Source organism: Aureobasidium pullulans (genome assembly GCF_000721785.1).
Source record: "Aureobasidium pullulans EXF-150 unplaced genomic scaffold scaffold_36, whole genome shotgun sequence".
NCBI lineage: Eukaryota > Fungi > Ascomycota > Dothideomycetes > Dothideales > Saccotheciaceae > Aureobasidium > Aureobasidium pullulans.
Window position 1 is genome coordinate 125,800 of NW_021941056.1, and position 19,556 is coordinate 145,355.

A 19,556-nucleotide genomic window follows, 5' to 3' on the forward strand; every position below is an offset into this window, starting at 1 on the left:
TCGAAGATATTGTTGCTGGTAGCTGCAGCAGCATCGGGTCCGGACATCCAAGGAATGGTCACATGCTGATCAAAGCTGGAAGGTGAAGGACCCATCACGTTTGCTGCGTGACTTTGCAGGCTATTCTGTTCATTCCTTCCAGGTTGCGGAAAGAGATTTGGTTGCTGGGAGAAATCCTGGTATCGCGTTGCATTTCGGGGGAGAGTGGTGGCTGTTTGTGGATGACCCAGCGCTTGAGTACTTTCACTCTGTGGAATCGATGGCGACTGTGGTGTTGTAACAGCAGAGTCGAGAAGTAGCCTCAAGAAAAGATCATCGATGGCGACAGCGCAGACATTTGGCCATACACTGCCTCGAAGGGCGAGCTGTCGGAGCACCTCAACACTTTGATCTGCCAGCCTCCGTGCGACAGGCTTTGGCATCTCGCCTTCAATCGCCGCATGAAGTACGATGAACGCACTCATCCATACACACCAAGTCAAGGATGGCCAGAGTAGAGGTGCCGGAGTCGATGATGAGATATCCTGCGTGGTAGTGTTCTTAAGGTAGCCATGAAGTATGGTAATGGTAGACCTGGAAGCACGAATACAAGTTTGTAAAGCAGCCATGTATTCCGAAGTGTGCCTCTCCAGCGCAAGTAGTGGTCTGTTGAGCGATATGGCTGATTCGTGCTGTAAGACCAAAAGGATAGCTTGATGTAACTTGTTGACATCTCCAGTCTCGCCGTGTTCAGAGGCCTCCAGGGTATACTGAAGGTCGTTCGCCCATTTGTCGATTCTCGCGCTGATGAGGGTAGCTTGATCACGGTTAGCCGTTCTTTGATGAACAGACTTGTTGCGAAGCTCCATGATCTGTCCCTTAATGGAAGCATGCCTGGTAAGAAAATTCAACACTCTCAAGCGGTCGTCCATGATTGTCCCGTGACGATTCTCGGCCGAGTGTTTCTCGTCGTCGAAATAGCAAACATCGACATCGTCGTCACGAATGGTTAGAGGTAACCCCAGAGACTGACACAAATGGCGATCGATACAATAGATTGTCCAGAACAATCTCCGACGAAGCTCTGCTTGTTCGGTATCGAAACCTGCATATCTCGTGGGACATCTGTGCAGTCCCATCTGGAATGTCATTCTCACTATCATACCTCCCAGCCGTGATGCACCATTGAGACGCAGCATTGAGACCAAAAATAGCTGCACCGAGACGACTGCTTGAAGTGCTTCGATAGAGGTCGGCAGAAACAGCATGTCTTGCACACTTTCCATGGCTTCCTTGAAAGATTTGAAGATGAGGCTGGCAGGGATTGGTTGCGTAGATCGATGACCAGACTGCCTACGGTCTGCTAGAGAAATGGACATGATGGAACGTATTATAGTGAAGCGTGGACTCTGGTGACCGTGAAGATTTTCCAGATTGTTCAGTCGAACTTCCTGCTCCAGATATTCCAAGATAGATGGCGCGTGAATGAAAGGATAAGCAGTGTGCCAATTCTCGAAATAGCTCTCGCTCCATGTTTGCAATGTCTCGAAATCGTATCCAAGGTCCTCGCCGTCGGCTGCAGCAATCTCGTTGGGTGACCAGAGATTTTTCGAGCTGTACGGAATAGTCTCGTCCAATTGATCCTCTTCTCCAGGCACGATGTTCTGATCCGGCGTCTGAGGTGGTATATGCACGCGGGATTGAGATTTGGTCAAAGCCTGGTATACCGAGCGGACAAAGTGAATGCCGCTCGAGCTGCCCACAAAGCTTGGTGCGTTTGTGCCATCGCTCTGTCTCATCAAACCAATCTCGCGGCGTTGGCGGTCTTGGGACTCGTGCCGGCGACGTTTTGTCGGAGGCCTATAATCTCCGTCACGGGCGCGGCCTGGCCGCGATTCCGCTGATTTGGTGGTCAATGGTGCTGATGCATCTGTCATTGAACGTGAAGTTTGGGAGAAATTGAAATTGGCGATGAGAAAGGAAAGTTTGTTGACTTGACTGCCCGGAGGAGTCTTTGCCCGTGCGTGATTGCCGTCGCGTTTGCAACATGTCTTGGCAGAGTTTCAGAACGTCCACGTCACAATCTCGCCAGGCGAAACCTTTGCACATCCGAACCTTCATTGCACTTAGGAATATGTGCGGCGCGGCCATCTTGTGACTGGGCACGAAGATTTTCTCTGTAGCTGATGGCCTCTCGCTGCATTCTTGCTGATCGATGAAAATGGCTCAAAAGAGTTGATGCATTTCGCCCCCTCGGCAACGGGTGTACAGCCAAGGCCACAATGCCACTGTGTTTCTTTCTTCAACCTCGAGATAGCGACCATCTGCCTACATCCACGGAAGCAGCGCAATGTCGACAGACAGTCACCCCGTCATCATGACTGCACGGACTTGTCTCTCAATGGCGACTCTCTATGGTGTTGCGGCAAACACCATCACCACCTACCATGACGCCGGGTTCGATCACAGAATGGGTGTCGTGGGAGTCGTCGGCTTTATCATCGCCGAAGGAGCATATCACATTATCGAATTGAGAAAGCACATTGGGATTCGCCATGAGGAACGTACTTGGACGAATCCAGACTGTGTATTGCACTTTCACAAAGGCGTAGCTGGGACACTCTTCTTCGGGATGCTGTTCGGATCCGCAAGAACCAACCAAGCCTTGCAGTTTCTATGTCGTCTGATTTCTAAAGCATAATTCTGGGTCCCATCAAGCAACAGCAAATACTGATTGAGAAGAATCCTAACGCTTCCGGAACTAATCTCCAATCAGACTCGTTATCTGTATCACAGCTCATGCACCTCCGCGCATGTCTATTAAGAAGGCCTTGACTCTTTCTCTGTCCTTTTCAGCCCTCAGAAGCCATCTAAGCCCTACAGCCGTCTCAATGTCGAACCTTTTGCTCTGCTTCAGATGCGGAAACATGCCGTTGAAACCATGGGGGACTCCTGGATAGACGTCAAGTCGGGTCTCGATGCCATGGTCTTTCAACACTCTCTCATAGACAAGACCGTCATCACAGAGAGGATCCAGTCCAGCCACTTGTACATATGTGCGAGGCAACTTCGAGAACGATTCCGGATCGTTGAAAGGAGAGAAGTCAGGAGATTTCGCATGCGGCTGGTAGGCGGCCATGACACCATTGAGGGCGTCCTCGTTCAGGATTGGCGCTTTGGAGTTCTGTTCTCTTGCAATCCACAGACTCTTGTATTGGTCCGGAACAATGTCCTCCATCAACAAGAACGGGACCGCGAGATAGAGTCCTGTCAATGGAGGAGTCAGGTTTGTTCTGGTGGCTTTGTGCATTGTTACCGCTGCAAGATTGGCGCCAGCAGATCCGCCGCCGAGGATAAACCCAGCGGAAAGGTCGGCATTGAGGGTATGAGCGTTCCCGGCGAGCCACTCAATGTTGTCCCAGACGTCGTTGGCTGGAGTGGGAAAAGGGTTTTCAGGAGCGAGACGATATGAGATATTGGCGACGGTAGCTCCGTACAGCAACGCAGCAGCTCGTGCAGTTGCTGCGTACTGCTTGTTGATCCCTAAAACGAAGCCGCCACCATAGCAGAGTACGATCAGTGGACTCGGTGATGAGGAACGCGAGGCGGACTGATACACGATTGCTTCGTTCTCATACCCATCGCGCATTGTTATTTTGATTGTATGCTCGCGGACCTTTGTAGTCGCACCGGCTGAATACTGCTGTTCGCATTTGAATACTGGCGAATCATCTTTGGCTCAGGAAGAGCTTCTTGAGGAGGCATGGTGGCCAGAATCTACATCGACTCCTGATGAGTAATATACTTTGGATCTCGTGGCTAGCAGACGAACCTGAGCAAATTCATCATCGAGAGTGGCTAGCGCGGCGATATTTTCGGGGGTGTCGTACAGCGCCATGTTCGTCAAATGTGGCTATCTGTCGAGCTTGAGTGATCGATATACAAGAGAAGCCCGATTGATATGTCCAGGTTGACTATCGACAAAACTCCCTTCGGCCGAAACTTCTTGTCAACGAATGCAAGCGATGTTCGACTTCGTCAGGCTTTACACAGCCATTCTGGCGCTCAATACTCCGTACGCGTATCATCCATATTCGTAACTATCAGGTACGAACGCGAATACGACACGAATACGAATTCAAAATCTCTCCAGATTTTCTGTCAAACTCGGAGCTCCTTCTTCCGAGAGCGCTCGAGCCAGCATAGACTGTGCCGAGGTACAGAGTGCCGGAGCCATGTCCGATACCGTTGTTCGTTGTTAACACCCCCCACAAGACCCAGGAAGCCATCCGGCGAAACCCTCGGAGAACGCACCCAAGCAACAGTTCACTTGTGGGGTTAGCTGGTAACGTGCCTTCCAGAGCATGATGGATATGGCATGACTTATAAAAGTGTGACGCCTGTGCCACGACCATGTTGACGACTCATTCTCCTCATCCCGGCACTAAACAACGATTGCAACTGCCATGACTGCAAGAAAAGATATCTCAGGGTTGATAACCCAAATGACTCTTGATCAAAAGGTGGGATCTACAATCTTGTCATGTGTTGCGGTTCTTAGAACTAACAGCTCGACAAGATCAGCCTGTTAGCAGGCAAGAACTTTTGGGAAACACAAGAGATACCCGAACTTGGAATACCATCTTTAAAGGTGATACCTCATGCTCTGATACTGTGACGATGGTTCTAAATGCATTTAGTTATCCGACGGACCCAATGGTGCTCGCGGTGCGGCTTTCTCTGGTGGGACCACGGCTGCATGCTTTCCAGCTTCAATTTCCCTAGCCGCAACCTTTGACCTTGAGCTTGCATACAAAGTTGGCAAGGCCCTGGCCGAGGAGACTTTGACTAAAGGAGCAAATGTGCTGTAAGTGGTTACTGAATTGCTGAGAATTCACAATGTTGATCAGTATAACAGTCTCGGTCCAACCGTTTGCCCTCACCGGCACCCCCTCGGTGGCCGCAACTTCGAGTCTTTTTCGGAAGACCCCCTCCTCACTGGCAGACTTGCATCCCAGTACATCTGTGGCCTTCAAGATCAAGGTGTTGGTGCCACGATCAAGCATTTCGCCGTCAACGAACAAGAGACTAAGCGCTTCACGATGGATGCCAACGTTAGCGAGAAGGCACTGCGGGAGATATATCTGAAGCCTTTCGAGATTGCCATTAAAGAAGCCAAACCATGGGCATTGATGACGAGCTACAATTCTATCAATGGTAAACACGCGGATGCGAATGATGTCCTTCTCCAGAAGATCTTGAGAGAAGAATGGGGTTGGAGAGGGTGGGTTCAATTTCTGGTACATTGTCGCAAGATACATAAACTGACCATTTCTCTAGCCTCTGCATGTCTGACTGGGGAGGTACCAACTCAACGGCTGAATCGTTGAACGCTGGACTTGCATTAGAAATGCCCGGCACTGGAAGATACTATTCGCAACGTGCAATCCAAGGCGCGCTCGCAAGTGGGAAGCTCAGCGAAGAGGTCATTGATCAGCGCGTGACGGAAGTGCTAAACTTGATCTCAGTCACGGGGAAATTCGAACATCCAGAAATCATCGCCGAATGCGCAGTCGTCAATCCTGAACATTCTAGACTTATCCGAGAGGCTGGCGCGCAAGGCATTGTGCTTCTCAAGAACCAAGACGGCATCCTCCCGCTGCATCCCAAAAGCATCAAGAAGATAGCAGTCCTTGGGTTGGCGAAACAATGCCTAGCGCACGGAGGTGGCTCTGCTTCTGTCAATGCGCATTACAAGATCACGCCTTATGACGCGCTTGAGAAGACGCTCGGCACCGCGACGAAACTCCTGTATGCGGAAGGAGCACACATGCATCGAACTCTGCCAGTGCTTGCCGAAAATCTGGCTGACCTCCAAGGCACCGCTGGCTTGACACTGACCAAATACAGCTTGGATAACCCCGAGAAGGTTGATGCAGTCAGTACTGTACAAACTAGCCGGTACATGAGTTTAGGACAAGCACCGTCTAGCAAAGTCATTATCGAAGGCACCTTCACGACCAAAGAGACCGGTCATCATCAGCTTGAGTTGAGTTCAATCGGCGTTGCAACGCTCTGCATCAATGGAGAGCTCATCATGAGTGCCCATGGTGGTACAGCTGACCCAGTAGCCTTTCTTCAAGGGAATTCCGAAGGACAAAGATGTTTCTTTGACTTCAAACAAGGCGAATCTTGTGCGATCAAAATTGAATTGAAGCCGGAGGCGAACAAGTCTGGCCTGTTGTTACTGAACGGCGCCATGGGAGTATCTCTCGGCATGATGGAGCAGTCAATGGCTGAAAGAGACCTTCTCACGCCAGCTGTAGAGGCTGCTAAAGATGCAGAGACTGCCATAATCTTTGTCGGCAACACGACTGCTTGGGAATCTGAAGGTCGCGACATGAAAACCATGAATCTACCTGCAGACGGCTCTCAAGACAGGCTCATAGACGCCGTGGCTGATGTCAATCCGAACACAATCGTCGTCGTGTCGACCGGAGTACCGATAGCGATGCCTTGGTTGTCCAAAGTCAAGGCTGTTGTGCAGACATGGTTTCCAGGTCAGGAAGCTGGCAATGCGATTGTCGATGTCCTTACAGGTATGGTCAATCCCAGCGGACGTCTTCCAGTCACCTTTCCTCGCAGGCTTGAAGATACACCTGCATATGAAAACTTCCCGGGGAATATGGATACCTTGCAAGTCGACTATGCGGAAGGCAGCTTCATTGGCTACCGCCATTATGATCATCACCCCGTGACTGTGCTATTCCCTTTCGGATACGGTCTTTCGTACACCACCTTCGAGCACAGCAACGCTCATCTTGCTTGTGGCACAGATGCGGTATATAGTGGCTCGGCTTCGGAGTTCATTGCTTCCATCGATGTAAAGAACACTGGGGATTCCAGCGGTAGCGAAGTGTTACAAGTCTTCGTCACACCTCCGGCATCTTTGACCAATTCAAGGACACAGCGAAAGCTTGTCGGTTTCGCAAAACTGCATCTAGAGGCTGGTGAGGCCGGCTCTGCGTCTATCGCATTCACGCGCAATGAGTTCTCTGAATGGGATGAAGGTAGCTCAAGATGGACTGTTCCGGGCGGCGAGCATGTTGTTGAGATTGCGATTTCGGCAAGCAAAGCGGACGTAAAGGCATCGTTCAAGATTTTGACTGATCGAGAAGATCTGACGAGCAAATTATAATCACCAACAAGAAGGCATGGTCAAGGATTTCCGCGTCGTATCTGATCCTGATGGGGCAACCTTGTCTAAGAATAATCACAATACTGGTCACGGATTAAAACTGTTTTTCGTCTCTCGCTTTACATGGTTCAATGCCTTTTCTGACTAGTATGCGATTGCTATCCGTCATAACTTCTCACAGATCTTTCGAGAGGCTACATTAGACTAGGTTTCAATGATGCTGTTACTCCGATTGAAATGTACCACAAGGCCGCTCAAACTAAAGACAGTTCGTGCTAGATCTGACTACTACAGACAGCCCTAGACGTTTATCTCAGATGTATGATGTATTCCAATAGCTGAACGCCAACTTGAGTGCCTGGTCGCGAGAGTGTGCTTAATTAATAGACCCCGCATCTGCCGAGGTTTCGCCTCCCACAACGCCCGTTCATCGCACCTTCTTGCCCTGTCGACTCCACAACTTCTCCACTTCCTCACAATGTGAAGAAGGAGCGATTGCCATCCATGTTCCTCAGACCAAACGCCCAAAACTTGGCACTAACGCGCCAATATGGGTAGAAATGTCAAAGTACCAGCGACCAAGGCCTGCGATTATTGTAGGCTTCGCAAGATCAAATGCATCGCGTCCGAAGCTGGTAAAGATTGCCAGGCATGCACCCTTGGAGAGCTAGACTGCAGCTATATCATGCCTAACAAACGACGCGGTCCACCGCCAAAGAGGCAAGTGGCTCAAGGCTGAACGATACCTGCATCATCTTACATCTTGTTCTAGGAGGAACATAGTCGGGTCAGCTCCAGAAGCGATGTCGACTCCGCCATCAACTTCGGAGATTGGAAACAACATGATCGACCAATCTCCTAGTGGCAGCTCACACTCTGCTTCTCGAACGTGCTTGGTGCATCGGCTCGTTTCTTGCCCAAGCTTCGACATAATTATGCAAGACTATCTGGATGTCCTTTACGCACTTATGCCAGTCCTACACATTCCGACATTCGTGTCAAATCTACAGAACGGAAAACATCATCACGACCCGACATTCCAGATGTTCTGCCTAGCCATGTGTGGATGTGTCTTTGGCATCTTACCACACAAATTTGAGCAATATACGGAGCAAGATGCAAGCACTGGTTTTACTGACAGAAGAATGGCTATTGCTGACATTCATCATGCCATCATGGTAGCTCGTCCTCCAGATTACCACGACGAACTCTCACACGAGAAGTGGGCTATCATGTATCTGATGTCGGTAACGAACGCACATCTGGGTCATCGCAACAGAGCTAAACTTCAATTTGCTGAGTGCAACACCATCGCTACCGAACTGGGGTTACACAGAATTGCAAGCTATCGCGAACTAGATTACGTGGAGTCTCAGCTCAGAAAGAAAGCCTTCTGGCTGAGCTATATAGGCTGGTCGTGAGTATCGAACTCGATTTCAGACTCATTTTCGCAGTCCACGACTGATTAGATGCAGACACTCTCGGACTAGAGATGTGGATTTTGACTCCATTGGAGATCGATTCAAGTTCGAAACCGCTGATGCTGAACATCTAATGCCCATGGAGATTGACGACGAGTACATCACAACTACTGAAATTAGTGCACAGCCTATTGACAAGGTACCGCTCGTGTCTGGACTCAACGCCCTAATTCGCATCAGCGACTGCCTGGTCCCAATTTTCAAAGATGCTTCGTCGACGGCATTGTCATTTCATACTGTCGATGAACACTGCCATGTCGACCTTGGAAGCTGTGCTTGCGGAAAACACATACAAAAGGCGCCTCTGCAACCATCGATCATGACGCGTTTGATCAAAGCAACGCACACTCTGGACAACATACCGGCACAATTGAGTTGTTGGACTGCTTCGGAGACACCTTCGGACGCACAATTTCAGATCATGACCGCCAACATCCAAGTGACTCATATCTGGGTACAAAGCCTTCTACTCGAGCACTTGGTCGTGCTGAACAACGCAAATGAAGCTACAGACCAGGATCAGGCCTACCACCGGAAGCTTATCTGGAATCTACGAGAAGGCATATGTGAACAACTCATGGATGTTCTAAACCACATCTCTGAAGCAAATCTGAAGCCGAACGGATATGTTTTGGTACGTTTTCAATACAGCGGATTGATGCAGAATACAGTTTTGACCATCCCACAGATTGTCAAAGCGAGAACAGTCGCTGCTAGTCTTTTGGATTGTGCTCTTGAAGGCGACGACACCACCATCCACCGAGCGCGTACATATCTACAAAGCTTTGCAGATATACTGGCACGTCTGGATGAAAGCTATCGCAACGATGACACATCGAGACTATGGAAAGAGTTTCATGCGAGATTTTGATCGAGTACTTTTCACACCTTGATGTTCAGTGAGTGTCTTCGTATATCTGAGGTACGTATACGAGGCTTGGGAATACGAAAGCCCAGGCCGGGCTTGCAGGTGTTTCTCCTAGAGTTTCGCCGGCCGTTTCTTGGACCCCTCACTTGTCACCCACTGCCTCCTCAGACGTTTGCGCCAATCCGGGATCGCATCACAAGAATATCCGGCGAGATAAATATAAAGATGTCCCCAGCTTCTTTTAGGTGTCATTGTACATCCTTCGCCCCAGCAACAAGATCACTTGATTCTACTCACTTTCGTTCTTCTTTATGATGTCGTCGAAACAACAAGCAGCAATGGAGCCAAATCCAAATTTCGGCAAAGTTACATTGAAGGAGAAGCTTCAATGCATTTTGTTCTTGCCTCTCATCCCCTGGACCTTACTGCGAGTCCTACTTCGCAGACTGGTATCGAAAGGCAATGGTCTTTCGCTCAAAAGAGACTTTGGACTTTCCTATACTCGCGCGTAAGACGTTTTCGGATCATTTGTTGCTGTGCAGCACCTGCTGACGGGCTTAAACAGTATTCAACATGTCGTACCACTAAGTGTAATGCGCTCTTTTGGCAAGAATTCCGAGGCTAGACTCGAGAAATCTACTCGTTTCGCCGACGTCAAACCCGAATTGTATCAACGAGTATTGACTCCCAAATTCGCTGGATACTGGATTTGTCAGGGCGCTCCTGGAAACCCAATAAAAGCAGAGGATTGCGACTTGGTCATCTACTACCTTCACGGTGGAGGCTACAAGACTGGTCATCCTGCAACACCGCTGTCGAGTTTCTTGCGCCTTGCCGAGATTGCTGCGGCCAGAGGTGTCTCTGTCGCCGTCTTTGCACTGAACTACTCTCTCGCTCCGGAAGCAAATTGGCCCACTCCAGTCAATCAATCCATAGCAGGATATCAATATCTACTCAACGAGCACAACATCAATCCTTCCAAAATATCACTACAAGGAGACTCGGCAGGCGGACATCTTGTCATCTCTTTTTTCTCCGCATTAATCGACACACAGCTTGCCAAACCGATCGCAGGCGCTTTCCTCATCTCGCCATGGATAGACTTACGCTGCTCTAGCAATGGGTCTTTTGTGCATAACAAGAACAAGGATTATCTAGTCCGCAGTCACATTATAGATGCTGGGCATGATTTTATCCCGACTTCCTGCGACACCGAACTCGCTCATGTCGTCAACTACCTGCGTCCTCGACCCAACAATCAATCCTGGGCTGATATGTTGCCATCAAAAGTATGCGTCACCGTGGGCTTGAATGATCTATTTGCCGACGATGTGGAAGATTTTGTGAAAGTCTTGGAGAAAGACGGTGTAAAAGTTGTTTTCGAGAAGACGGAGGAGAAATGTCATGTTTGGCAATTCTTCGACGATGCGATGGATGTAGGGAGGTATTTCGATACGGTTGGGGAGGTTCCGCAGGGAGTGATGGCTGGAGCTGCGGCGTTCGCGGATACCGTGCTTTCGGTGGTTAAGACATGATATTTGGAGACCACATGTACAGTTTAAGTAAACACAATCAGCGCATATGGGATACCACTCCGCAACCAATGATCATTCCGCCTTCTGCGCACAGGTTCAACGAGGGAGCTTTCACATCACCTGTCTACTTCGTCATAATTGCTTGTCGCGATGCAAAATCTATCCCTTTCACGCATGCTTTCCACCGAAAACACCTGGTCGTACTCGTTGCCAGTGGACACGCAAATCCAACACGCAACCTTCCTGCATGACGACAGACTTCAAAAAGCATATTGTAGGAGAGAAGGAGGATGGAACAACATATACTCTATCAACACCCCTTCGAAATCAACGAACCAGCAATCATCCCCTCCCTAACCACTTTCTCCGCAACCGAACTCTTCAACCCACAATTCCTCCCATCCCAGACAGCGAAAAAGCAATTCTCTGTTTCATCGCAAGCGGTCACGCAATCCTGAATACTCCCCATCGTGCTGTTCTTCAACTCCCCACCCACGAAATCGGAATTGCATGTTGTGTCGAATACACTGTTGTCAAGGGTGGTGAGTTTATAACCGTCATCGTCAGGGCATGTTGGTGTGTAGTTCCATGCATCGATGGTGAGTTTGTCTGCTGTCCAGGTTTTGCCGCCGTCGGAGGAGGTGAGGGTGCCGGAGGCGCCGAAAGTGCCGAAAGTGTTTGAGTAATCTGGTTGTGGTTGGTCGAGGACGAGGACGGTGTTTATCCAGGAGTGAGCGGGAGTGAGTCCGCAGGGGTATGCTGGGGCGGCTTGGTTACATTCTTCAGCTGTGCCCCAACCTAGTGCTTTGCCTGATGCTGTACCTGCCGTCAGTTTGGGATGGCAAAGAAGCGGGTAGGAGGGATGTACAAGTTGAGAATGTGGAGACGAGGTTACCGTTGAGGAGGACGTATTGATCATAGTTTCCCGTGTCGTCGTTATACAAATCTGCGTTTTCCGTTAGGAACCTCTATGTATCCTCTGATTCAAGCGACAACACTCACAATTCATCTGTACTTCATCTCCCGCGTTCGCGTGTACCTGTGTTCCTCCTTGTTGTCCGTTGCTCGTCAACGCACTCGCCAAAGTACACCAATCGCCATCAAGTACACCACAGTCATAGTCGATATTGTCGTTGTAGCTCTCCACCAATGCCTGGATCAAGTCGCCATTACTAGTGCCCATGCCTACCCACAGCGAAAGCAGTCCTTTTTGTGGTAGGGGTGGCGAGGGAACGACCAGGGTAGAATTTGCAGTGCGAATCCAATTACCGTCTGCAGTCGGGCCAGAACTAAAGGCATGGCCAAAACCAGAGGCACCTGCGGAGACCAAAGGAAGAAGAAATGAGAGGAGGGTTGATTTCTTGAGGAGGGACATTTTGGTGAAGAATTGGAACAAAATTTAGTACAAGTAAATAGCAGAAAGCAAAGAAGAAGGAAGGGTTCAAGAGACAAGGAAGCAGCGATGGCTATATAAGACCTTTGTGTGGTTATAAGTGTACATACTTTATCATGTATTTTGTTCTTTTCGACAACGGTTGTAGTAAACTGTTCGTATAAGAAGGTTTAACGAGAACATCATCTTGTGTAGACAGTCTTATGTGCATCTTGACTTGCGCCTGCCAGGGAAATGAACTCTCGCCTTTTGTGAGCGATGTTTAAGTAGGATCTTGACTGCTATGGTCATTGCTCAACGACATTTGTGTTTGTCTTGCTGCAGATGTGGTTGTTCGTTGGTAGGATCAGTTTTGCGGCTCGACGCCTCACCTCCCAAGTACCTCCAACGGTATAACCGTTTAGCCCTAGAACGGCGAACAGGAGTTTGTGAAACACAAAGATCTAGACACACTGATACCTTCTTGATGAGAAAGGCAAGATTCGGGTGATATGAAGACTACGCGAAAAATGACAGTAAATCAATTTTTCTACTAAAGAGCAACACAGCGAGAGACAATTACCAAATAACTAAACACAAAAACTAAACCTTCGAAGCATCAACACCTCTGTCCTGACAATACTTGGCAACCTCTTTCGCAAGCTTCTCCTTCTGATCCACCGCATTATCCATGATATCCTTGATCAATTCGAATTCCTTCTTGGTCAAGGATGCAGCAGCACCGCCACCGCTCCAAACACCCTCGGCGAGAACGGCCCACAATCCAGAACCTTTGCATACATCTTCCATCAATTGCATGACTGCGCTGAGCTGGTTGGGCAACCATGTGATGATTGGGCTTCCTCCGGTGGCCACGGGGTGCGAAGTGCGCTTGATGATGTATTCACGGGTGAATTGCCAATGACGCCAGCGGAAACTGCGGATGTGGTCGAGAACGCGGAGGTACAGGACCACGAGGCTGAGATCGCCGGAGTTGGTGAGGAAGTCGCGGACGCCGACGTCAGCGGCCTTCTCACGGATGGTGGTGAGGAATTCGCGGTGGGGTTTAGGTCTGTATTGACGGAATTCTCTCAAGATCTGAGTGAGCGGGTTTTCGGGCATGGGGATCTCGCAGACGTGGTCGAGGAGGGGGATGATGCTGTCGTTGGCGCCAGACTCGCCGCGGAAGAATTGGGGTTTGTCGTCGTATTGGCCCTCGTAGACGACACCGTCGGGGAACATGGATTGGTTGGTGATGCCGTAGATGAAGGTGCGGTAGGTCATGTAATCTTTGGGTAGAGAGTTTGCCCACATTTTCTCCATGTTGGCTTCGATGACCGTCATGGCTTGGAGGATGGATTGAAGACCGACTTTGGCGTCGGGGATGGCGTGGTCATCTTTCTTGTCGCTGCGAGCTGCATCGACGGCTTCAACGACACCGGCGGCACCTTCAATTAGCTTGCCGGTCTGAGCGACCATGTGGATGTGGGTGAGGATGAAGCCAGCTTCGGATGACTTCGGGTCAAGACCTTTCTCAAATGCGCGGATCAGACGGATGTTGGAGTATTCATCATGGCCCTTGGAAGGGTCGACGAGGTAGTAGTTGTACAAAGCGTACGAAGCAGCATAGGACATGAATGCTGGGATGTCAAGGCTGGTCAACATTAGCATGTGATGACTCATTTGATATCCCATGGTCAGGTTTCAACTTACATCTCAGCACACTTGACCAAAGGCCCAGCGATACACTTGGGAAGGACCTGACGTCCAAGACCATACCCATCATCAGCATTGTTGCTATACACCTGCCAGCAAGGTTCAAGCAAATAAGAAGAAGCAACGAAGCTACACCAAGCAGTCAGTAAACACTCATGCACGACCAATGTCAACACGACTCACGAGTAATCACGGAAAGCAGCAGTGATAGCAGCCATATCGACCTTACCACCCTCAACAACAAGATTATCGATCTCATGGGTCAGATCCGGCAAAGCGCCAGAGTCAATGAGGGGGCCAAGCTTGAAGGTGGCAAGAAGACCGGCAGTACCATCTTCCTTGAGGATAGGCATGTTGTCGAGGATATCGCTCAATGCATCAAAGGCCTTGGGCAACCTCCGAAGAGGCAGTTGGGTAGGAAGGTAGCCATTCTGGGCAGTAATAAGGAAAGGGTCAGAGCCAGGAGGTAGCTCAGAGGGGTCATGAGGGACAGAGAGGGTAGAAGGTTGGGTGATAATGCCAGGCATGGTGAAAAACGAGAAAGTGGTAGAACTGGAAATTCGTTGTTTCTGAGTTGAGAGAAGGAATTTTGGAAGTGTGGGCGAAAGCGTGCGTCTATATAGGCGTGGCCGGAATTGTTCCTCGATGTGATAGCCATGTCCTTATCTATGTATCCACTTGCTCACTTACTGTTACCGTGCGTCGTCGTCCAGGTCAGATTGGTATACCCAGGCGACGACATGGTTTGGCAATGGCGCATTTGGGCAGTTTTCTAGAGGTGTCCTGAAGAGGCTTCAGAAGCCTTGTTGACCTCTAGCATTTGTTGTGTGACCTACAAAGAACTGATGTTGTTGAGTTGATGGAAAGAGATGTTCCTCAGAGGCCGGAATTGTGCGCTCTTGACTTCTCTGTATCACCTGGAGTGGCCGGACTGTTCCGGCCTCAAGGGACCGTGCAAGGAGGTGAGGTGGAGACAGGTACAAAGGCACGTGACCGACTTGGCAATCTTCGTGACGAAAGTTTGATTACCAAAACGACTCATCGTCTCGAGGGGCTCGAATAGGTAAGCAGAGCCGGCAGCGAGAGTTGCAACAACAAAGATGATCTATCTCGTAGTCAGCTCCTGTACCTGACGCTCCCTCTCGTATATGTGAGAGGTCTTCATACCTCATATCGCCCACGACTTTTTCCCTCCGTACCCCACGTCCGACGACACCTTCAATCGTCGTAGCCGTTCGCGTCGCCCAAGCCACCGGCAGCTTCAGCTCCTTTGCGGAATATATCCTTCAAATCTCTCGCCATGTGCTCAGGCTTCTCCCAAGCGGCAAAGTGACCACCCCTGTCATTATCGCTCTCAAACACCACATCCCCCAGCTTCCTCGCCCACGCCTTCGGACTCGTCTCCATGTCCCGCCAGTTATACATCACGCCCATCTTGACATTGGGAATATATCCAGTCGCTGCAGTCATGGACTTGATGTCCTTTTCATGCTTGGCTTCGTAATAGATGCGTACATTGGCTGCAGGGCCTGCGGTCGAGAACCAATACATACATACCCACGTCAGGATTTCGTCGGCGGTCCAGGCATACTCGTCGCTCCAATCGTGGAGTTTCTCGTATATCCAGGAGAGGAGAAGAGTAGGGCTGTCGACTAGGCCATATCCCAAAGTCTGCGGACGCGTACATTGCTCGTGGCTATAGCCTGCCCCGTCGTCGCGGAACTTGGCTAGGCGCTGGAGAGCTTGTTGTTCTTGTGGGCTGAAAGAAGATAAATCCTTCAGTACAGCGCTGAGGTCGGCATCGATGGCAGGAGGTATCATGTTGATGTGTGAGGCTTTGCATGCTTCTGGGTAGAGGTTGCCCATGGTTCTTGTGATCCAGAAGCCCCAATCTCCGCCCTGAGTTGCTGCGACAAGTTAGTGGATACGCACAACATGACGGTAGGTCGGAGTGATACTCACCATATTGCTTGTAACCCAGCTTCAACATGAGTTTGTGGCAGACTTCAGCGTATTGCGGCAGACCAAAACCTCGCTTCTTGACGCCCTCGGAGAACCCAAAGTTTGGTAAGGAAGGCGCAACGACATGGAAGGCCGGTGCGCCATCTTTGGTATCTGCAAGCAACGGCAAGACTTTTGAGACCTCAGTGAAGTTTCCGGGCCCTGTTTGATCATCAGTCATCACTTACGCGTCAGATCAAGCATACTCACATCCATGACAGAATAACAGGGGCACAGCATTCTTGACAGGACTCTGTTGATGGATAAAATGGATCTGCAATTCACCGAAGCCTTCAACCTCGATGCCGGTACTGCAGTTAGGCAGCTCATTCAGCTTCGCCTCTTGTTTGCGCCAGTCGTAGTCGTTCTGCCAGTAAGTGATGAGTTCCTTGATATCGCCAAGCGGTGCGCCGCAATCCCAGCCTGCATCGTCAAGCTCATCGGGTAAATCCACAACCGCGAGTTTTTGCTGCAAGCGGTCAATTTTCGCCTGTGGGACCGAAACGTTGTATGGCCTGATATCTGACATGATGCGTAAAGTGTTCGGAGACTTTTGACGAGTATGGAGGGAGCGCAAGATAAGTGTTTATATGCACATGTGAATGTTTGCGCCCTGACATGACGCTGCGGGGTAATCTGTTGCTCATTGCTCATTGCTCACATACCTGCATAATCTGCTTACAAAACTCATTACAAAGCAGCAAACCTCCAGGCATCCACCTTTACTCCCCTTTACACGTGTCTACGCGTAACATCTCTTGATTTCCTCACAGACCGCATCAGTGACCTGCTTGGTATTCGCGTCACCACCCAAATCCTTTGTCATCACCCCATTCCCACACACATTTTCTACGCAGTCTAATAGTTTGTCGGCGGCGGTTTCTTCTCCAAGCCAGCGTAGCATTTCCGCTGCTGTCCAGAATGTGCCGACGGGGTTGGCGATGCCCTTTCCGGTGATGTCGAAGGCGGAGCCGTGGATGGGTTCGAACATGCTGGGGTTTTGGCGTGTAGGGTCGAGATTGGAGGTTGGTGCTATGCCGATTGAGCCTGCGAGGGCTGCGGCGAGGTCGGAGAGGATGTCTGCGTGCTGGAAGAGTGTCAGTGTTGATCTGGTAAGCAAGGCTCGAAAGTGCGTACCAGGTTCGTAGCGACGATGGTGTCGAGTGATTGCGGTTGCAGCACCACTAAAGATACGATTAGCAGGGTAATGATAAGGAAAAGGGTGCGGTCCTGTTCCAGCGAGCCAGCTCACGAACCGGGTCCGGCATCAATGAGAAAGGCCTCCTGAGAGCCATCTCGTCCACGCCAACCTGATTCGAGGACCGCCCAATGTATCCGCACTTCCAGCACACTTACTTCTACAGGTCATCGCATCCACAAGCATCTTGTCACACTTGACGTCCGGAAAGTCCTTTGCCACTTCGGCAGCAATCTCATCCCACATCACCATACCATTTCTCTGTGCATTACTCTTGGTCACCACAGTAATATGTTTCTTCTCCCTCTTCTGTGCGACCTCGAATGCGAACTTGATGAGTCTGGTAACAGCATGACGGGTGAAAATTGACGTCTCAGTTGCAACCTCCCATGGTTGACCTCTGTGACTGCGGCCACCTTGACCAGCATATTCGCCCTCGCTGTTTTCGCGGACGATGACCCAATCTAGATCTCCGGCTTGTGCTTTGCGGAGGGGTGACTCGGTGCCGCGGAGGATTTTGGTAGGGCGGACGTTCGCGTATTGTTGGAAGGGTTGACAGATTGCTAGACGGAGGCCCCAGAGGGAGATGTGATCAGGGACATCTGGTTTCTGCCGTCAGTCGTTTCTCTCGACATCGTTCCATGATTCACTTGCCTGGAGCTCCTACAGCACCGAAGAGAATCGCATCATGCTTCTTCAAGTCTTCGAGTCCGTTGTCAGGAATATATTTGCCGGTTTTCTTGTACGTCTCTGAGCTCCAATCATAGTGTTCGAAGTCCAATGTGAATGACTTGCTGGCCGCACTGAGAGCCTTGAGCACCGTGACTCCAGCATCAATGACTTCCGGGCCAATGCCATCAGCGGGGATGCACGCGATTTTGTAATTCTTTGCCGAGACCATGTTATGAAGCTGCTTCTTGTCGAATTGGAATGAGTTGTTCAAGGTGCGAGATTGCCGACATTTGTACCTTCGTGGCTGCGGGGGTTCGTTCATCCGGCAGTCTCGAGCGGACTTGTCTTTCTCCAAGGAGGGGTGTGAGGGGTAATTTCTTCTCCGCATTTCTACGATGAGGACAGCAAGAGCCTCAGTTCCATGAGAGCCTCATCGAAGAATAATTCTCGAACATGCAGCAGATCAATTGCTGCAAACCCCGTCTTTCACCTACCTGCTGACTTGATGTGTTTTCAAGTCTGGCTAGTCTTGAAGGCCATTCCTTGCACTCCTCACTCGGTGGAGACAGAAGGCCCGGTTGTGTCTTTGCACAGCAATTGAGCGATAATGCGTAGAGTGAAGCTCCAATGAGTGACTTGGGCTGCTGATCGTGGTGTCCCGTATCTTGCAGCATTGATCGTACATCAGGGTCGTATGGTACTGCCCTTAGGCGTCTGCAGTCTCGAGACGTGCAGAAGAGCGGTAAGCACTTCTCATGTTCATTGTGGCTCGTAGAGGCAGCATGTCAATTGAGCAAACGCAGTGCAGGATGCACAAAGACATGCTTTGGTCCTCTTCATCACCCCCACTCTCACACCACCGCTTGCAATGACCACACTCATTCTTGCAGAGTCACGATGACACCTCCATCGCACCGATGAAATGAGCAAAGTGACTTGCAGGATTCACAATACCGTCACGAAATGCCGCAACCATCTCCACCTGTGCCAATAGTAAACAGATCATCAGAATAGTGATGTCAAAAAGAGTTTCAAACTTCACGCTCCGATCCCACGTTTGCATCCCCGTGTTCCCCTGCATGAAGCACTTACCAAGAAACCCAGCTTCTAGCATCACGAGGGGGAGGTATATCGATCTGATCTGTTCCATGCGAACGAGAAACTAGTCCGCATACTGCAGGTTCATCGAGTTCATCGCTTTCCAGAGCCTCAGGAACCGATTAAGTTTAATGAGATCTGGTAGAACGGGTGGAGTACGTGGAATAAAACGTGCAAATATGAGGCTCAATGACAACATCTTTTTGTTATGTTTGGGGGGAAGCGGCTGAAATGCACGCGTCATGTTTCGCGTGACGGGTCTCGCGAAACCACTTTACGCCAGATTGGGATGGAGATGGCGTCGTTTGCCACGGGGATGAGAAACAACCCTGATGGCGACATTTGTGGTTTTTGTTGCATCGGTTGAGCAGATGTTGCTCGATCTTGACGAGAGAACTCGCAAGAGATAGAGCTATGCTGCATTGATAATTCAGTCGA

The 19,556-nt window shown here is 50.1% G+C and overlaps 10 protein-coding genes across 10 annotated transcripts; 4 read left to right on the plus strand and 6 right to left on the minus strand.

The window, feature by feature from the left end:
• Positions 1-308: 308 nt before the first annotated feature.
• M438DRAFT_242381 (uncharacterized protein) lies at positions 309-1,793 on the minus strand (the record flags this gene model as incomplete). The annotated part of the gene is made up of 1 exon (XM_029899557.1): positions 309-1,793. A coding segment is annotated over one exon (1,485 nt), but the record flags the coding sequence as incomplete, so codon positions are not given.
• Positions 1,794-2,146: 353 nt separating this feature from the next.
• M438DRAFT_153443 (uncharacterized protein) lies at positions 2,147-2,739 on the plus strand. Its single transcript, XM_029898982.1, has one exon. It carries the CDS (start codon positions 2,330-2,332, stop codon positions 2,678-2,680), a length of 351 nt encoding a protein of 116 aa, XP_029755320.1. The 5' UTR covers positions 2,147-2,329; the 3' UTR covers positions 2,681-2,739.
• On the minus strand, positions 2,594-3,683 carry M438DRAFT_349963 (alpha/beta-hydrolase). Its single transcript, XM_029906518.1, has one exon. It carries the CDS (start codon positions 3,626-3,628, stop codon positions 2,777-2,779), a length of 852 nt encoding a protein of 283 aa, XP_029755321.1. The 5' UTR covers positions 3,629-3,683; the 3' UTR covers positions 2,594-2,776.
• Positions 3,684-4,071: 388 nt separating this feature from the next.
• On the plus strand, positions 4,072-7,295 carry M438DRAFT_400772 (family 3 glycoside hydrolase). The gene is made up of 5 exons (XM_029909481.1): positions 4,072-4,502; positions 4,559-4,630; positions 4,680-4,846; positions 4,898-5,263; positions 5,320-7,295. The coding sequence occupies exons 1-5, from the start codon at positions 4,446-4,448 to the stop codon at positions 7,175-7,177; spliced, it is 2,520 nt and encodes an 839-aa protein (XP_029755322.1). The 5' UTR covers positions 4,072-4,445; the 3' UTR covers positions 7,178-7,295.
• Positions 7,296-7,727: 432 nt separating this feature from the next.
• On the plus strand, positions 7,728-9,529 carry M438DRAFT_378437 (uncharacterized protein; the record flags this gene model as incomplete). The annotated part of the gene is made up of 4 exons (XM_029908813.1): positions 7,728-7,881; positions 7,970-8,594; positions 8,653-9,292; positions 9,347-9,529. The coding sequence occupies 4 exons, from the start codon at positions 7,728-7,730 to the stop codon at positions 9,527-9,529; spliced, it is 1,602 nt and encodes a 533-aa protein (XP_029755323.1).
• A 335-nt stretch (positions 9,530-9,864) lies between these two features.
• M438DRAFT_284372 (alpha/beta-hydrolase) lies at positions 9,865-11,061 on the plus strand (the record flags this gene model as incomplete). The annotated part of the gene is made up of 2 exons (XM_029901456.1): positions 9,865-10,034; positions 10,092-11,061. The coding sequence occupies 2 exons, from the start codon at positions 9,865-9,867 to the stop codon at positions 11,059-11,061; spliced, it is 1,140 nt and encodes a 379-aa protein (XP_029755324.1).
• Positions 11,062-11,187: 126 nt separating this feature from the next.
• M438DRAFT_328781 (uncharacterized protein) lies at positions 11,188-12,462 on the minus strand. The gene is made up of 3 exons (XM_029903219.1): positions 12,064-12,462; positions 11,930-12,007; positions 11,188-11,877 (listed from the first exon to the last, which is right to left on the minus strand). Exons 1-3 carry the CDS (start codon positions 12,434-12,436, stop codon positions 11,372-11,374), a joined length of 957 nt encoding a protein of 318 aa, XP_029755325.1. The 5' UTR covers positions 12,437-12,462; the 3' UTR covers positions 11,188-11,371.
• A 503-nt stretch (positions 12,463-12,965) lies between these two features.
• On the minus strand, positions 12,966-14,714 carry M438DRAFT_409750 (uncharacterized protein). The gene is made up of 3 exons (XM_029910036.1): positions 14,333-14,714; positions 14,147-14,278; positions 12,966-14,087 (listed from the first exon to the last, which is right to left on the minus strand). The coding sequence occupies exons 1-3, from the start codon at positions 14,674-14,676 to the stop codon at positions 13,037-13,039; spliced, it is 1,527 nt and encodes a 508-aa protein (XP_029755326.1). The 5' UTR covers positions 14,677-14,714; the 3' UTR covers positions 12,966-13,036.
• Positions 14,715-15,228: 514 nt separating this feature from the next.
• Positions 15,229-16,695, minus strand: M438DRAFT_349968 (alpha/beta-hydrolase). Its single transcript, XM_029906519.1, has 4 exons — positions 16,361-16,695; positions 16,112-16,312; positions 15,315-16,056; positions 15,229-15,254 (listed from the first exon to the last, which is right to left on the minus strand). The coding sequence occupies exons 1-3, from the start codon at positions 16,677-16,679 to the stop codon at positions 15,368-15,370; spliced, it is 1,209 nt and encodes a 402-aa protein (XP_029755327.1). The 5' UTR covers positions 16,680-16,695; the 3' UTR covers positions 15,229-15,254; positions 15,315-15,367.
• On the minus strand, positions 16,691-18,249 carry M438DRAFT_400777 (tartrate dehydrogenase; the record flags this gene model as incomplete). Its single annotated transcript, XM_029909482.1, has 4 exons — positions 16,691-17,237; positions 17,288-17,334; positions 17,507-17,950; positions 18,003-18,249. 4 exons carry the CDS (start codon positions 18,247-18,249, stop codon positions 16,893-16,895), a joined length of 1,083 nt encoding a protein of 360 aa, XP_029755328.1. The 3' UTR covers positions 16,691-16,892.
• Positions 18,250-19,556: the final 1,307 nt, after the last annotated feature.

Coding starts and splice junctions, on each gene's coding strand:
- M438DRAFT_153443 (XM_029898982.1), top strand. CDS start 2,330: ATGTCGACAGACAGTCACCCCGTCATCATGACTGCACGGACTTGTCTC.
- M438DRAFT_349963 (XM_029906518.1), bottom strand. CDS start 3,628: ATGCGCGATGGGTATGAGAACGAAGCAATCGTGTATCAGTCCGCCTCG.
- M438DRAFT_400772 (XM_029909481.1), top strand. CDS start 4,446: ATGACTGCAAGAAAAGATATCTCAGGGTTGATAACCCAAATGACTCTT. Junction 4,503..4,558: donor AAATGACTCTTGATCAAAAG/GTGGGATCTACA, acceptor CAGCTCGACAAG/ATCAGCCTGTTAGCAGGCAA. Junction 4,847..4,897: donor ACTAAAGGAGCAAATGTGCT/GTAAGTGGTTAC, acceptor TCAGTATAACAG/TCTCGGTCCAACCGTTTGCC.
- M438DRAFT_328781 (XM_029903219.1), bottom strand. CDS start 12,436: ATGTCCCTCCTCAAGAAATCAACCCTCCTCTCATTTCTTCTTCCTTTG. Junction 12,008..12,063: donor AGATGAAGTACAGATGAATT/GTGAGTGTTGTC, acceptor CGGAAAACGCAG/ATTTGTATAACGACGACACG. Junction 11,878..11,929: donor CGTCTCCACATTCTCAACTT/GTACATCCCTCC, acceptor CGGCAGGTACAG/CATCAGGCAAAGCACTAGGT.
- M438DRAFT_409750 (XM_029910036.1), bottom strand. CDS start 14,676: ATGCCTGGCATTATCACCCAACCTTCTACCCTCTCTGTCCCTCATGAC. Junction 14,279..14,332: donor GCTGCTTTCCGTGATTACTC/GTGAGTCGTGTT, acceptor TGCTTGGTGTAG/CTTCGTTGCTTCTTCTTATT. Junction 14,088..14,146: donor TTGGTCAAGTGTGCTGAGAT/GTAAGTTGAAAC, acceptor AATGTTGACCAG/CCTTGACATCCCAGCATTCA.
- M438DRAFT_349968 (XM_029906519.1), bottom strand. CDS start 16,679: ATGTCAGATATCAGGCCATACAACGTTTCGGTCCCACAGGCGAAAATT. Junction 16,313..16,360: donor CCTGTTATTCTGTCATGGAT/GTGAGTATGCTT, acceptor ATGATCAAACAG/GGCCCGGAAACTTCACTGAG. Junction 16,057..16,111: donor GCTGGGTTACAAGCAATATG/GTGAGTATCACT, acceptor AACTTGTCGCAG/CAACTCAGGGCGGAGATTGG.